This window comes from Sceloporus occidentalis, unplaced genomic scaffold (assembly GCF_023333645.1).
Source record: "Sceloporus occidentalis isolate IW3139 unplaced genomic scaffold, rSceOcc1.0.p SCAF_12, whole genome shotgun sequence".
In the NCBI taxonomy this organism is placed as follows: domain Eukaryota; kingdom Metazoa; phylum Chordata; class Lepidosauria; order Squamata; family Phrynosomatidae; genus Sceloporus; species Sceloporus occidentalis.
In genome coordinates, this window is record NW_028316992.1 from 4,036,204 (window position 1) to 4,053,579 (window position 17,376).

At 39.7% G+C, this 17,376-nt stretch overlaps 1 protein-coding gene across 4 annotated transcripts in view; it reads right to left on the reverse strand.

The window, feature by feature from the left end:
• The window catches only part of LOC149305210 (structural maintenance of chromosomes protein 6-like), a 51,388-nt gene that overhangs the window by 19,002 nt on the left and 15,010 nt on the right, over positions 1-17,376 (reverse strand). For all 4 annotated transcript variants that reach the window (XM_089478011.1, XM_089478010.1, XM_089478008.1 and 1 more), the window contains exons 6-19: positions 17,035-17,171; positions 15,316-15,377; positions 12,628-12,708; positions 12,199-12,300; positions 11,506-11,625; positions 11,299-11,397; positions 10,116-10,262; positions 9,778-9,866; positions 6,669-6,833; positions 5,952-6,130; positions 4,227-4,428; positions 1,905-2,019; positions 254-414; positions 1-136 (exon numbers count right to left, since the gene is read on the reverse strand). In XM_089478011.1, coding sequence (XP_089334137.1) covers positions 1-136; positions 254-414; positions 1,905-2,019; positions 4,227-4,428; positions 5,952-6,130; positions 6,669-6,833; positions 9,778-9,866; positions 10,116-10,262; positions 11,299-11,397; positions 11,506-11,625; positions 12,199-12,300; positions 12,628-12,708; positions 15,316-15,377; positions 17,035-17,171 — 1,795 coding nt within the window. The remainder of the gene's footprint in view (positions 137-253; positions 415-1,904; positions 2,020-4,226; positions 4,429-5,951; positions 6,131-6,668; positions 6,834-9,777; positions 9,867-10,115; positions 10,263-11,298; positions 11,398-11,505; positions 11,626-12,198; positions 12,301-12,627; positions 12,709-15,315; positions 15,378-17,034; positions 17,172-17,376) is intronic.

Consider the following 17,376-nt stretch of genomic DNA (forward strand, 5'->3'; position numbering starts at 1 on the left):
CTGTATGTCTTTTTGATGATGATAATGATTTGTAAGGAGACGATTGTTCTCTTTCACATCTTTCTCAATATGATGTACTTGTTGTTCTAATGTTGACATATAAATTCGTTTCTTTTCAAGTTCTTCCTCCAAGTGCCTGAAATAAACAAAACACTTCAAAAAACAACTTTTATAATACAATTCAAAAAAGTGGAATTGGGTCCAGCATTCTGATATGTCTTACAGAGAAAGCTGGCAATTAGTTGAGGCTAACCTTATGTCTCCTTCCACATCTCGGCTGAGAAATCTGGGCCGAGTATATTGAGATGAATAGTACCGTCTCTCAAACACCTGATCACCTTCACCGGTAAAAGCTTCTCTACAATTTTTGGGAGGCTTGTTTTGTTGCATAACTCTACGGGCTTCAGCATTATTCTAGGGGAGAAAAAGAGAACCATAACCAAATCATCTTATCTAGTCATGTGATATTTAGAACTAAGATTTACAAAGGAACTTAATCTGAATTTTTAGCCATTCCAGCACTCTCCTATCTGAATTCGTTTTTATGCAAGGGACTCATTTTCTGGCAAAATCTTCTCCCACAATCACAAGCATTTACCTCTTCCCTCTCCCCCCACCTAAGACAACACTGGGGCTGTTACAGATAAGCCAAGCCAGACTTCAAGATATGTCTTACCATATGAGGCAAACCAGCAAGCTGTTCCCTTAAAGCCTAACCACTATCAAGTCCTCGCTTGTTAGCATTATTGTGTAGCTTCAACTAGTTTCCAACTTATGCCGATGCTAAGGCAAACCTATCACAGGGTTTTCTTGACATGATTGTTCAGAGCGGGTTTGCCTACCTCTGAAGCTGAAGGAATGTGATTTGCACAGACCTGAACCCCCATCTCCTGAGTCACAATCTAATGCTCCAACTACTACACTAACTGGCTCTAAATTTGCACCAATGAAATTAGTTAGCCCAAGCATCTTATATCATTTCAAATTATTCCCCTCATAGGGCTTGTTCCCAGTTTGAAATACAACGAATTGGCATTCAGTGTAAATGACCCTCATTCCCATTTGAAACCGTTTCCTGTCGCAATCTGATCAAATCCTGTCGTGATGAAGTGAAGCAAAGGCAAAAAAGCCAGTGTTTCCAGAGAGTACTTTGAAAGTGGTCGATTTCAGATGACTCGATTGTGAAGCAAGTTCCATACATGATAACGACAGATCAGAACTGGGACAAATGGCAGAGGGGTGTTTAACATCCCTCCTCATTCTTTGACAGATCTACCATTTCTCCCCCTCTCAGGGCTGCTGTTGTACTTGTTTTTGTAAAAAAATAATAATAATAAATTGAACACATATTTTATTGATTGCTTTTGCACTACTTGCAAAGGCATGTAGTTGCTAAAGCAATCAACTGAATTTTTGATGAATTTATCTAACAAAAAGACCACCACCATGCTTGGCTCGGGTGATCCAAGCATGGCAGGGGTCCGGAGGGGGCTCCTGGGGGTCTTCCTCTCCCCTGCCATGCTTGGATCGAGCCTGTGGGTCCTCCTTCTCCAGGACTTGCCCTCCATGTCAGCCCCCCCCCCACATGTTTGTAAATCTGGGCTGCTGCTTACCATCACTAATGAAGGACATATATTTTGAAGCGGGGCAACTAGTGGGAATGACAATCGTGCCACAAAAAGAAGCAATTTAATTGGGGTAAGAAAAAAAACCACTTTCATAGTGGGAACAAGGGACCTTTTGCACTTGAATTCCAAAGTGCAGCGAGGAATGGATGTAGACAGATTTAAACTGGAAGTGGGAATGACCTTGTATAGTAACATCATGTAGCCTAACAATGGATGATTTTAATTATCATAACGATGTTCTGTAAGCGTTCTGTACAGGTAAAAGTTAAATCTTACTTTTATCAGCAGGACTGTTTCTATACCCCTCATGTCAATCAAACAATTGGCTACTATTGCATTATCGAAGTCTAATGCTGTCAGGACTGAGGGGAAGTTAGGATGAACAACAGCCCTGCAAAAGAGTTAAAGCAGTAATATATATATATATATATATATACTATAAAACTTGAGACAGTGTAACAAAATAAGCCATGCAAAAGATGACAGACGGCACAACTGCAGAACTTTTAATTAGTTTTTAAAGCAGAAAATTATCCATTATAAGTGTACATTGGGCTGTATCCAATAACACCAGCCAAGACTGTACTAACATTTTCAGGACAATCCTTGGAATAATGGAGGCCTCTTGTAATGGAACAGAATTTTCCAATTTCAGTTCTCCATCTCACATCTTGTAGACTTTTACTCTGAAATATCTCCCAATTAATCTAGCCAGCTGATTTCCTAGTAAACTGTGGCAGCCAGTGGTTCTGAGGTTAGTGGGCCAGCAAATCTGCTCTGGGAATTAGTCCAAAATTTTAAAAAGCCATTAAAGATGCTTAAGTTTATTCCATATACAGTTGGCCCTTCATATTCATGGGGGTTCTGTTCTGGATTCCACCACCACCACACCACCACAGATGCCAAAAACCACAGGAACTCAAATCGCACCTGTTTTAATGGTGTGTGCTGTGTGTGTGGCCACATGTACACACTGCTATTAGTGGGAATGGGGGGGGGGGTCATGCATGGATGCTCAAATCCACGGATGGCAAACTCACAGCTGGGGCAGGCAGATCCATCACCTTGGGGAGGTTTCCTAAAGTGTGGACTAAAAAACCAGAGCAGGCTTACCATCCACTGACATCAGAGCCACTATTCACTCATGGCTGCAGAAGTATAAAGTTAATTAAGCAAGCCAACTTAATTTGTACTTTCCAGACTACATCACGTTTCCTTTGAACAACTACAACAATTACAATCCTCAAACTACAATTTAGCCAGATGCATAACAGGTTTAGTAAATACAACTGTCTGTCTAACTTAAAACAAGTTAACTTAAAAAATTTTAATTTTAAAATTATAAACACAGGTAATAAGAAAAAAATGGCAGTTCTCAAAATGGAGGAATGTTAGTAGAGGAGTCTTTCGGGGATCTCTACCAGGACTGATGCTTTTTACATTGTTCATAAATAATTTGGAATTAGGACTGAGTAGTGAGGCAGCCAAGTTTGCTGATGACGCTAAATTATTTAAGGCAGTGAGAACAAAACAGATTGTAGAGAGTTTGAAGTAGATCTCAAAAAACTGGGAGAATGGGAAGTAAAGGAGGAAATGAAATATAAAGTAACCAAATGTAAAAAGAGAGGCACACTGGAGCCAAAAATCACATACATACTAATGGGATCTGAGCTGGCAGTGATTGACAAAGTAAGGGATTTGGGTTTGTGCTAAACAGAGCGATGAAATTGTTGCTTGATTGTGCAGCTGCTGTAAAAAGGCAATTGAAAAAAGATTTGAAAATAAATTGCCACTATCACACTGCTCAAAAACTCACAAAGAAACAAAAAAGATGGCCAGAAGTCCACTTATGATTTTTTAAAATAATAATATGATTTATATTTCCCGCCTCTCCCTGCAGATCGAGGTGGGATTACAACATAGAATAAAACTACAAAATACAAACAGTCACATTATACTGTCCCCTTACAACCCCCCATCATTACATAATAATAAAACACAAGATTTTTTTTTCTTTTTAAAAAATGTTTAACAGTACTGGGGGAGGGCTTGAAATTGTTGAAAAAGCGAACAGCTGTTCCTCAAGACTTCAAGCAGAGGCATATTTACAGGGGGAGGAGGCAGAAAAAGGGTGATCTGTAGGGATCCCAAACCTTGGGTTTTTGGGGAGGAGACTGCATGCAGCTATAGAGTAGCACAGTCTTGAAATACACCTTTGGTTTGATGAAACATGACTCTTTCTTTCTTTCATAAATGATAACAGACTAAAATGGCCACTTGAGAACTGACAGAAAGAAACAGATTAATGATTGCAGCTTTAGTCACTGTGCTTGAGTAATCTGCAAGTAAAATGCCAATAAAAAAAATCAAGGAATTATTTTTATTTTACAAAATTGAGTATTTGAAAGTATTTAATCCTCTTATATTTAATTAGTAATAGCAGTGGCAATTCAAATACAAAACTAGCTGAGTATGGAGCTCATTCAGTCAAAATCACTTTATAACCCCTAACTGTAACATAGAATAACATTTGCCATAATATCAATCAAAACACATACAAAAACAATGTTCTAGGCCACATGTGCTTGATGCGCTTACCTTGACCTTGTGTCATAAACATTAGTCCGAAATCTACTAACAATAATTTGAGGACGAGAACCAGGCTGGCAGAACTTGGACATCAATGCCTGTAACACTCTTTCATCTTTATGATTATCACAGCAAAATGCCAGAGACAGACTTTTTAAACAGGACTCAACAGCCAGAGCAAGGTCAGCATCTTTCAAATGAATAAAAGCACCTAAATGCAAGAATTGATATTCAGCATATAAAACATGTATTAAATTCAACTATTAAAGTTATGCATATTATTGTTCTTAACTTCTCTCAAGTGATAACACCATAGTGATGGAGAAGGCAGCTTGGAGGCACCTCCCTTTTCCAAAGTTCATTATAGACCAAACTAGGCAATGATGTTAATAGCATATTAGAAATTAACATGCATATTTTGAAAAAATAAAACAAAAGGCTGATCTGGATATTTGAAAGCTGCTTTCCAAAAATTAATGGCAGCTTTGGACAGATCTTCATTGGTGCCTGGGGGCACCAGCTCTCATCTTAGGCCCCGCACTGGCTATTTAATTTTCTTTTAATGTACCAATTGCTTAAATATTATTAACACCATATCCAATTTAGCAGTGTGAAACAAACAGATGCAATGCTAATCTTTAAGGTGAGCTTTACCTAAAAATGGTGCACTCAATAATTTTGTAAGTTAAAGAAAGATCTTCAGAATTACAACAGCCTGCCATTTCAAATACATACTACTTAAACTTGCATTTCCCTTTATGCCACATTATTTGTGAATTAAAAAGCCATTTTACTTGTATTCACTGTTCAAATTCTTCTCTGTGGAATCTTCATGCTGCCTGGCCCTCATGGCTGGTGAGATTCCTTTTCTAGATTTTAGTTTTCGGAGGGAAGGAAGCAAGCAAGCATCTACTAGATTTAATCCCCTCCTCCACTACCATTCCCCTTTCCTTGTGGGTCATGCTTATTTAGACTGTCAATTTGAGGGAATGGAACTGTCAAATTAACGATTTGTAAACTGCTCTGGGAGCCCTTTTTGGTTAAAGAGTAGGGTATAAACACTTCAAATAAATACAATGAAGAATGAATGAATGAGTAAATGTGTGTCCCTCCACTTCCGCAGGGGTTAGGGGAAAGAGACCCCCGCGAAAGTGAAAAATGTGCAAATAAGGCATGGGAGGAGCCAACAGCAGTGTCTGTGTATGCCCCCCCCCCCCCAGATTCCTTTCAATGCCTCAGAGACCTCAGGCAAGCTCTCTGAGGCATCGGAGGAAGGGAGAGAGAAATGTGCATGCAATGCAAGTCCCCTACCTTACTTCTGATGTCCCGGACAGCTTGCTTGAAGTCTTTGAGGCATTGTAAGGGAGGAGGGAGAATTGCACATGCTTCTCTCGCTACTCCTCTGAGAGAGCTTGCCTGATGTCTCTGAGGCATCAAGGAAGGGGAGAAAATTGTGTGCGCACCCTTCGCAGCTGCTCCTAGGTCCCCCTCCCGCTCTAAGGGGAAAAGCCTGGGAAGGAGGAGGAGGAGTGCGCACACAGACGGCATGACTCTCAGGAGTAATCAAATTCAGGAGTGTCAAAGCAGCGAAAGTGGAGGGATGACCATAGTTTCTTTTAGCTAATCAAAATTAATGCCTATCTACAACTCTGAGAGAGAACTGCAAGCTCTCTATAATGATGAATTAGGACCAAGAGCTGGATGTCAATCTCAAAAACATAAGAAATTGATTACCTAAAGGTCCTACTGGTTTGGCTGTAAATTGCCCCTGCTGATGAGCCCGTTCAATTTCTTCACAAAGAGCTGGCATATAGTGGCCAAATCTTTTTAGTCTGTTTGTTTTACTCTCCTTTAACTCTTTCAGCTGTTGTACTTGAAAATCCACGCTTCGTTTCAGTTCATGTTGTTCCTTCCTATAAAACAAATGAAATCACACTATTGAAATATTACGCATTATTAAAAGACCAATTCCATTTCTAAAGGCAGAAGTCTGTTATAAACAAAACTGAGTAATTTGTGTCAGCTGTATCTGTCAGTAACATCCCCAAGTCAGATTCCAAAGCATTCATTACTAAGAACAATCACACACACACACACACACACGGGTGTCCTTATTCTCCAGTGCTAATTTCTAAAATTGCTTTTATTTGAAATAAACTGTGTATCATAAAGGCAGACACCCCCTTTACCTTTGCAGAGAAACGGTCAAGGAATCAAAAGAAACCTTTGCCTTTTCAAAACATCAGAAGGGAAGATGACATTCAGCATATTTTTTCTGAAGCCACTGGAGAATACCCCTTACAGCAGATAGCAGCATTCGTGTAGTACCTCTTAATCCACAGGAGAACTGTGTTACTTAAGCAGGGATATCTTTTTAAAAAACAATAGTTTTGATAAGAAGTTCATGACACAAATTAAATAATCAAACTCAATTACATCTATTAAACTTACTTAAGCCTATCAGAATCTTCCCTGTATGTACATATAGCGTGCTGAAACTGTTTTATCTGGTGAGCAATTGATTCATCTTGACCATGAAGTGTCTTTAGCTGTTCTTTCAAGTTGTCAATTCTTTTCTGTTTTTCCAGCCTTTCAGGTTCTGAAATTTGCTCAGCACTGTAAAATTACACACATATATATATATTTTTTGAGAACTTAACTGGCAAACTATTTAGAGATACAAAGACATAAACATTAACAGAAATTCACAGTATACATGGCCATATCAAGTGCAATATACTTTTTCTTTGGCATACTTTTCTTGTACACAATAAACTAGTAAAATCACACCATTAGCTGGCCATCGTTTCACATTTCCACCTTAAACCGTGTAGCTAAAAACAGTCAGTTTTTAAAACACAATTTACATATACAGCACGATTCACACAGTTAGAACAGCAAACAGCCTTTATATAAACAAGGGGCAGCAGCCTTTTTCACAATTAGCAGATGGGTGTTAGAATGCACTGTCCTAGTATACCATATGAAAAGGTACTTTCCTCTAGTGTCATTACAAATCATACTCTAGCTCAGTGATGGTGAACATTTTAAAGACTGAGTGCCCAAACTCAGTGGCATTCCTGCACCAGGTGTCATCAGGTGCCGGGGGACAGGACTTCTGGGGGCAGGACATCTCCCTTCCACATTCGGGATTTCTGGGGGAGGTACTTCTGCCTTCTGGCAGTGGGACTTACAGGGGGAAACCCCAAGGCACACTCTCTCAGCCTCAGGCTAGCTATAGCAAACCCACCTCTGATGAAACTTGCCAAGAAAACTCTAAGATAGTTTCAATTTAGGGCTGCCATAAGTCAGAAACAACTTGAAGGCACCACACACAAGTCACGCTCTCTCAGCCTCAGGGGATAGCAATGGAAATCCTCCTCTGAAAAAGCTTGTCCCATAATCGTTTCACCTTAGGGTTGCCAGGAACAAACAAACAGCTTCATTTATATACCGCTTCATACTGAACTAACAGTGTCTAAGGGTTTACAACTGTAAGCTAATTGCCTCCAACAAGCTGGGTACTCATTTTAGTGACCTCCTTGGGAGGATGCAAGCCTGAGTCAAGCTTGAGCCCTTTTGCTGGGATTTAACTCACAACCTTAAGGTTTTGAGTGAGTGGCTGCAGTACAGGCATTTAACCAATGTGCCACCAGGGCTCCCAATAGAATGCACTGTCTTGAGGGCACACAAATACACACCCAAGACAACTCTCTCAGGCCTCAGGCTACCAATAGCAACCCCCCCTCTGACAAAACTTGCCAAGAAAACTCCATGATAGTTTCACCTTAGGGTTGTCATAAGTTGGAAATGACTTGAAGGCATAACAAACAAGTCACGCTCTCTCAGCCTCAGAGGATGACAATAGAAATCCCCCTCTGACAAAGCTTGCCCCATGATAGTTTCACCTTAGGGTTGCCAGGAACTGGTGCTTGGAAGGGAGGGAGGGTCCTCTGGGTCCATAAGTTGGAAACAACTTGGAGGCAAGCATAATAAAGCACAGATGGCACAGCACAATAACAAGAACAAAGAGAGCCAACAGTTTGGGTATGCGACTCTGGAGACCAGGTCTCGAATCCCAGTTCACCCATGAAACCCACTGGGAGCACTTGGGCAAATCGCACTCTCAGTCTCAGGGGAAGGCAATGGCAAACCTCTTCTGACGAACCTTGTCAAGAAAACCCCACAGAATATTTCTATGCTGGGGGGCCATTACCCTTGTTCTATTATTTTCTGAATTAGCCAGTCTGAATGATTTGCCTGCCTTAAATGTATTCTGCCACTATAGTTACTAGGCAATTCTCCAGAGGACATTTGCAATGAACCCTTGGTACCCACTGGTGTTGGGTTCCAAGACCACCCCCACCCCCACCATGGATACCAAAATCTGTGGATGCTCAAGTTCCATTAAATACAATGGAATAGTAAAATGGTGTTCCTTATATAAAAAGGCAAAATCAAGGTTTGCATTTTGGAATTTATATATTTTTGGATATTTTCAAACCATTGATGCTTGAATCCATGGTTATGGAGGGATGGTTGTACTTCCAAGAGGAAGCTATTGGTACAAATGCCCCATTGTCAGTTTGTGCAAACATCCACAGTGACACTGTCCATCTGTATTAATATATGGTTATGAAGAACAGTGTGAGAAGGCTTGTGTCCAGTGTACTACCCCCAATTCATCTGTAGTCCACAGTCCCAGCACTATTTAAGACTGACAGTGTGGTCCTGCTTTTGTCCCAATGAGCTGGTATTTGTGGTGATACAGCCATAGAATGGCTCCAATACAGACATCCCCTATTTCTAAAAGGGACGGACTGAACCAGCATTGGAGGAAGAGAGCATTTAATACCAAGTCTCATGTTCTTTGTGTACTATCTGGGGCTACTAACAAAGGATGAATCTACCAGGTAGGACAATTGTGGTCATTAAATAAGAATAACCATGTTAGCCCATCGGTTAATCTCTAAATCATTTTCCCTAGAAGATACAATGAGTTACAATTTTGAAAGGTGCAGCCATGCTACCGTGCCACAGTGGAAATAAAGAGTTCTGAGGCACCTTGAAAACTATTAAATTTACCGTAGCATGACCTTGTGAACTATTATTTATTACTGTATTTTGTTTATTGCACTTATACCCTGCCTTTGTCCCTAAATTGGATCCCAGGCAGCTATAGCCAATTTTATGAGAGCATAAGGTACACGGGTTGGAGTTCTAGATAGTGAAGATGGAGGGACAGTAACTGAAGAAAGTACTGACAGTGCAAATTGCATTAATGCCAATCATTTGCAAAACTGTTGCTTATAATCAAATATCCTGCCACTAAGTAGCTCAGATTGTATTTTTCATTATTGGTATTATTTAAAACATTTAATGAAGTTATGTATTTGAACAGAATTTAGACATAACCTAGAGGGAAGGAATGAACATCTCTTTAGAAGTTCACACAACACTGATGGAAGAAAAGTCTTTATTGTATGATCTACGCAGGAAGATTTTGGGACCCATCTGACACAAACCAGTGAAATACTAATTTAGAACGAGAAAATATTACCTATTTTTCAGTTCCTCAATTTTTTGGCCAAGCTGTTCATGGTCTTTTACCAATCGTTTCAGTTCAGCTTGAGATCGATTATGTGCTGCCTGAACAACAAAAAGATTCATGTTAAAAACTAACCATAGTGAACTTACCAAGAACACTGACACAATTGAAGTAAACTACATTTAATCATGGGACTTTTTAAAGTACACTTTCACACTAGTTCAGACTACACAATAATAATGACAAAAGAACTGAACATCAGAAAAGCTTTGTACAATACAGAAGCCTGTCAAAGACATTACTCTCTCTTTGCACACAGCATTTTAAGACTGAACTTATCATCCACAAACCTCTGCATCATAGTATGCTTTTCTTTTCGCCGTCACATCTGTTTTTAAAGCAGTACATATAGGTTGCAGATTTTGAGCTTCTTCAGTTATCTTTTCTAGCTTGTCTTGTATAGTTTTCTGGTTTTCTTCTGCTACATTTACACGATCCTGAAAAATAAAAAGGAAAATATCACAAATCAGCAAACCCCATTACACCAAGAAAATAACATGAATCTTAAAAGAGGAGAACCCAATCCAAAAAAAAAGGTTTTTTATGCTGAAATCCCACTAAAATTACTAAAACAAGTTGGTCAAGTTTTTGTTAACTGGAATTACACAAAACGAAAATAGGATTTAATCTCAAATATACCTTGCTATCCGTACAATCCTTCATTCTAGATTTACTTAAACTGCACTGAAATCTGTATCTGAACCTGACATAAACTGGTCAGCTGTCTAGGACAATGGGTTTTCCAGCCTCAAACTCTCTTTAGATATACAAGGAGTCTATCAATGACAGGCAAGCAATATGACAGGCCTCTTGACTGCCAGGCCTGGTAAAAACAGCAGAAGTCTGTCCTTCTTCCCATATCTGATTAAGGATAAGTTAGCCTCTCCTGATGCTATGTTTCAGACTTTGTCAAAGTAATGCTGATCAGAATTTGCTTGTTTGACCCTGACAGTTGTTTACAAGCAATTGGTCGTGTGAATTTGTGATCATTAAAAATCAAACATAAATCTAATGATCACTTGGCCAAATATTTTAGTGTAATAACAAACTATGGACTCCTTTCTACAGAGTGACAAAATCATTCTTATTCATTAGGTTCTGTGCAACGTAGCTCCAAACTGAGAAGACATCCAGATATTTACTCCTTTATATCCAAATACCTTATTTTCCTTATGCAAGATACTTGCATTTAGCTACAAACACTCATTGAAATGCATATTTAATACCTGTGCAATCAGGTCCTTCTTCTTGTGGTCTTTTAGAATACGACCTGATAAACTTTGCAGACAGGTGACAAATAAGTACTGATAATTAAGAAAAAGGTGTTCTATAGATTAAGGATGTAGTCTGAGTGGGGGAAACCAAATCTAAAAGACTAATCATACACTTACACTTCTTAAAAGACGGATTATATTGCTTCACTTGAGAATCAAAGCAATTTAAGTTAAACTTTGGAAGAAGAAAAGTATGTACCTTCCATTCTTTCACTTTCTCAACAAACTTCTCAGTCCTTGCTTCCTGACCATCAATATCATCTCTGATTTTTTTCATGTCATCTTCAGTGTCTCTTACCTTAAATATAATACCAAGATCATCACACAGTAAATAATATCAGTACAAAATCAAAATTAAATTACACTGCAATGCATTAAGTAGTAGATAGTGGAACACAATGATTACCATTATCCAAGCCGTTTGGTTCTGTAACTCCGTTAACTCATTTTGCATTTCACTCAAAGCAGCAATACTTCTATAGCGTTCCTCTTTCTCCAAAAACTTCTTCCTAAGTTCTTCAAGAAACTTTTTTTTTACAAAGATGATGAAGAGAAATGGCAGCAAAAGGGATATTATGATACTTTTCAAAGTTTAATAGCAGCAAAACTGTTCAGGAACACTTAATGTCAATTGATATAAGGAAGTAGCAATACAAGGTGTAACAATATGTTAATAAAAATAAATGCATCCAATAAAAAAGCATTTGGCCCAATTCATATGTTAAAAGTCATAGTTTTAAAAAGGAGCTTGTTCATTCCTCATTTCATCTCTTGTTCTTCCCTCACTTCCTATGACAATCAATCTGGCTAGTACAGAGCCCTTAAAACAGTTTTCTAGTATGGCTATCACAAGAAACTGTAGCTTAAGAAACCAGCTAACCATCACTAAAGCTGGGTGTGTAAAGTGTAAAGGAAATGGACAATAATGAAAGAGCATGTGCACACAGAGATTATTTCCAAACACAATAAAACATGATCTAACATTACTGATTTTACAATGAATTGGGCTTTAATTTTTTGTGAAAAAATGCACCTGAATTAACTGAATTTTAACTTTCTAGTATATTAAGATTACAAATTACATGAAAATGTTTCATACCTCCCCTCCTTGTTCAACCTGATCACTTGTTCTAGATTTGGTTGTCACTATGTATGAATAAGCTTCTTTCATCTGTTCCAGCTGTGTTGCTTTCATAAAGAACTATTTCAAGAAACATCAAGTTCATGTGTTAAATTATGGGCGCAATCATTTTAGTTGTTGTTCAATAAAACCCCACTTTCTTTACCAACACCCAAACTCAAAATGTGCAGGTAGGTTCACAAAGCAGCAGCACAGGACTCTCCCAGGAATTCTGCACATGATTCCTAGATCGCCCATCTAGCCCTTTACTATTCCACTACTTGAAAATTGGGTATTGATTGCCTTCACAAGCTTCCTGCTTCTCATACTGGTCTGTCATGCTTCCTCTGCACAAGAATAAATGACATGTTATAAGTACAGACTCTACTATATAGTAGTTTTGATTACCTTGTATTTATCAACTTCATTTTTAGACTGCAAAAATTGTTTGCTCATTTCCTGGGTAAGGACAGACACGGGATTATCTACCTGCAAGGACAACAATATATATATCATATATTTAGTGTATATATATTAAAAAGTAGCCAAAACACGTAACAAACTATAAGAAGTGTAAGTTATCAAACCTGAAAAGTTTGCTGGTACACTCTGTCTAACTACTCTCACCTGACTCCTCTGACAAGTAGGGATGGCTAAACAAATCATCCGCCAATCCATCATTTATTTTTGTTGTTGTTAACTGCCTTCGATTCGATCTCAACCTATGGCGACCCTGTGGATAAGACACCTCCAAAACTCCCTGTCCTCCACTGCTCTGCTTAGTTCCTGCAAATTCATACCCGTGACCTCCTTAATAGAGCCCATCCATCTAGCATGTGGTCTTCCTTTGTTTCTACTTCCCTCCACTTTTCTCAGCATTATTGTTTCTTCTAATAAGTCCGATGTGTCCAAAATACGACAGCCTAAGTTTTGTTCATTTTGGCTTGCAGGGAGATTTCTGGCTTGATCTGCTCTAGGATCCATTTGTTTGTCTTTTTGGTCATCCACAGAATTCCCAGCACTCTTCTCCAGCACCACATCTCAAATGAATTTATTTTCTTCCTATCTTCTTTCTTAACTGTCCAGCTCTCACATCCATACATGGTAATAGGGAATACAATGGCTTGTATGATTCTGACTTTTGTGCTGAGTTGTATATCTTTGCATTTTAGAATCTTATGTATCTAGTTCTTTCATAGCTACCGTCCCCATTCTTAATCTTGTGATTTCCTGACAGCAGTCTCTGTTTCTATCAATGTTTGATCCCAGGTATAAGGATTCTTCTACTATTTCTATTTCTTCACTGCCTAGGTTGAAAATGTGTAGATTTTCCGTGGTCATTATTTTTGTTTTCTTTATGTTCAACAGTAAGCTTGCCTTTTCATTTTCTTCCTTGATCTTTCTCAGTAGTTGTTCCAGGTCTATGAGATTATCTGCTAGTACTATGATGTCATCTGCCTATTTTAGATATTTCATATTCCTTCCTACTATTTTCATTCCTCCTGCTTCTGTGTCCAAGCCTGCTTTTCTTATAATATATTCTGCCTACAAGCTGAACAGGTAGGGTGATAAGATGCAATCTTGTCTGACCCCTTTGCCAACTGGGAACCATTCTGTTTTCCCATGTTCTGTTCTGTTCTGAGTACAGATTCCTCAACAGGACTATCAGATATGTTGGCATTCCCATGTCTTTAAGGGTGCTGCACAGCCTTTCATGATCTATGCAATCAAAGGCTTTAATATACTCTATAAAGCACATGCTGATCTTCTTTTGGAATTTCTTGTTGTACTTCATTAGCCATCGTAAGTTTGCAATGTAGTCCTGGATGCCACTTCCTTTCCTGAAACCTGTCTGAACCTCTGGGATTTCTCTCTCCTTGTATGGTGGGAGTCTATGCTGCAAAATTCTGAGCATAATTTTGCTTGTGTGGGAGATTAGTGCTATGGTCCTATTGGCGGGTTATAAACCGCCGCTTTGAGGCGGTTTGCCGCCGCCGCCGTTTGCTCCGTGCTGGAGCCGCAGCAGCCACACCGCGCGGCTCCCGCACGGACCGAAAAAGAAGCTCCAAAATGGAGCTTCTTTAAGTGGCGCCTCTGTGACGTCGCGAGGCGCCAGGGGCGCATTCGCGACGTCACAGACGCCACGACACGTTTGGACGCACAGCGTCCGATACGTAAAGATGGTGCCGGCCGTGTGGAACGGCCAGCGCCATATTGTACGGACAGAGTCAGTATTAGAGCCAGGGGCGTCTAGAAGAGACGCCCCTTTTTTAAAATGGGACGTCCTGCGGACGTCCCAAGTGGCAGTTTGTAACCCGCTATAGTTGCTGCAGTGTTTGTGTCTTCTTTTTTGTGGATGGGAATGTATATTGATCGTTTCCAATCTGTTGGCCATCATTTGGTTTTCCATATCTGTTGACATATATTGGGTAGCACTACAGTTGACTGTCAATGTGGACTGCAGCAGTTCAACTGGAGAAACCAAGTGGCAATAATCAAACACAGTAAGCCAGGGCACCCTGAGAACCCTGGCTTATGGTATATCCAAACAAGCTAAACATTTGAATGTCCAGTTATTTGAGATTTAGAAATTATTCTCCACACTCGTAGCAGATACCAATGTTCTGACAATTTTAAAGTGCCTCAAATTTAATAGTCATTCATCAATTATATCCCATCTTTGAATTAATAATTAGTACAATACAGAGTTTGTAAAACTGTATTGTCTCCTTTCACTGCTGTATGTTACTTTAAGTCTTTTAAGAGGCATTCACAACCAACTTCTGAATCAACGGTCACAAGATTTCTAATTGGTGGGTAGGTTGTGGCAGTTATCTATTGTTTGTTTTAATTCAAATGTAAAGTCCACATAACCACACGCTATAATTCAAAAAGCTACAGTGCCCACTCCTTTTGTAAGGTATGACATGAAAACATGTTTTGAGGAGTTGTAATGGAGATGCAGTTCAAGGTTCAGAAGACCTGCTAACTGCATGCTCTCTCTAAGTGGATATAGGCTCTTAAGCAATAGATATCAAGTCTTTATTTGCTATTGTTGAAAACTATTTCTACACAGACTGCACTATGCTGAATTACCTGGATGTTGAAATGATCCAGGATCGCAGTAAGTTCCTCCTTCTTTGTAGAAACCATGACACCTGAACATATGAAATAATAATAAACTAGAATCAGAGTTAAAGTTACATTGGCGCAGTACAGTGCCAAAAAGAGGCACCAGGGAGGCACCTCTTCTTGCTCCGCAGCAACACCGTAGCAACAAAATTGCACAGCGCTGCTGAGCAGCAAGAAAGGACACTGCACGGCTAGCACGTCATCGCTGCGCGCACCATCTTGATGGTGCGGCACAGCTGCAGCGCGCCCATGATGTGCTAGGATTGTGGGGCATGTGCACGCCCCACCCTGCCCCTGAGCAACCCTAGCACGTCATGGGCATGCCGCAAAGGGCCCATCTGTACCGGGCCATTATATCTTTAATGTTGAATGGGTTCTTCACACTTTGCCCCATGAAGACAAAGCTGAGCTTTCACAAGTGTTCTGTTGCCAAAAGTACTATTTGCAAGGTCTGAGATTTTAGTCCCGTTGTTTCTGCTCCCACCTGACTCCTCTGATATCAGTTTAACATAAAATTACACTTTCTTCTACTAAATTCAGGTGGGATGTGCTGATAATTTTGAAAGCAAAACAGCCCAACAGAAAGCAAAAGGTAAGTAAATCTACATACTTAGGTGAGTGGAGATTCGCCTAAGTGTATTTTAAAAAGAAATCTACAACCAGCCAGAGAGAAAAACTCAAATAACTATGCATACATGAAAGAGTAGAGAATAAATACAAAAGTGAGAACTCAGTTCAGATCAGCTGCACCTCCCACATTTAGACTACTGGAGCAAATTAGTGTGCTGGCTCTTGGCTATTTGTGTAGGGAGAAGGAAGCGAGAGGCAGGAAAAGATGTAGCCAAACCTTGGCCTGGTCCAGAATTTCAGTGTTTTCAAACAGTATTTTATGCCCGTGATGATTTGTAACATGTTCTGCTACTGCTCAGACACTGCAGACTGAGTCAGCCAGAAAAATCAGCAGTAGCAGAACATGTTACAAACCATCCTGGGCATAAAATACTGTTTGAAAACACTGAAATTCTGGACCAGGCCAACCCGTACCATGTCAGGATGCACAGGGAAGCCATTGAAATTCACAAACACCTGGACAATTTCAACAGGGAAGAGGAAACCCCTAAAGTAAACAAGGTTTGGCTACCAGTCCTGAAAAATAGCAAGATCAAGACTCAACAAATGCAAATAAGAAATCTCCCAGCAATGAGCACTAATCAAGCAGACACTAATCTTTTGTTGACCCTCCTACCCTGAGGCCTGCCATTAGCAACAGAACAATACACATGCAAATTACTCCTGCCTTTCCAGGTCACACAATATATATACCCAACTCCTTTCCAGGCAAGCATTCTCTGAAGATGCCAGCCACAGATGCTGGCAAAACGTCAGGAAGAAAATCTTCTAGACCATTGCCACATGGCCACATAGCCCGAAAAACCCACAAAAATGCAGGAAAAGATGTTAGAAAACTGGAAAGAGGAACTTCAGATGGGGTTGGACAGATGTGAACGAGGAAAACAGACATGAAGGAAAACAACCCAAAAAAACTTCACAACAGGAGGAAGGCAAAGAGGAAAAAAGGAAGGGCAGGGTGGGCAGAAAAAGTAAAAAGTAGCTTCTTTGTCAAATGCTTTGTTAACTGAGGTATGCCTGTATTTTTAAAATGAAAGTAATCTATCACCAAACCTGTACTGCTTTTCAGTTTGTAACTCCGATGTCCTTCCGAGGATATGTGCTGATTTACAATGATAGAATTGCCATAGTGTTCTGGTTTAAATGCATCTTCACCTCTGTTTTGGAGAGTGATTGTAATATCTGCAGAACTAGAGCACATTATAAAATACAAAAAGAAATTTGCACACACATGTTCTGTGCCTGTGTGAAGTCTATTTTGAGAAGAATTTTGGAGGGAGCCCACTGAATCACATGCTTAAGGGGCACAGTTTTACTCCTCAGCCAGAAGGCTAAACAATGCAATCCCATACATCTATGCAAAAGATCCACTCAGTTCCAGGTAAGTGGATAGAG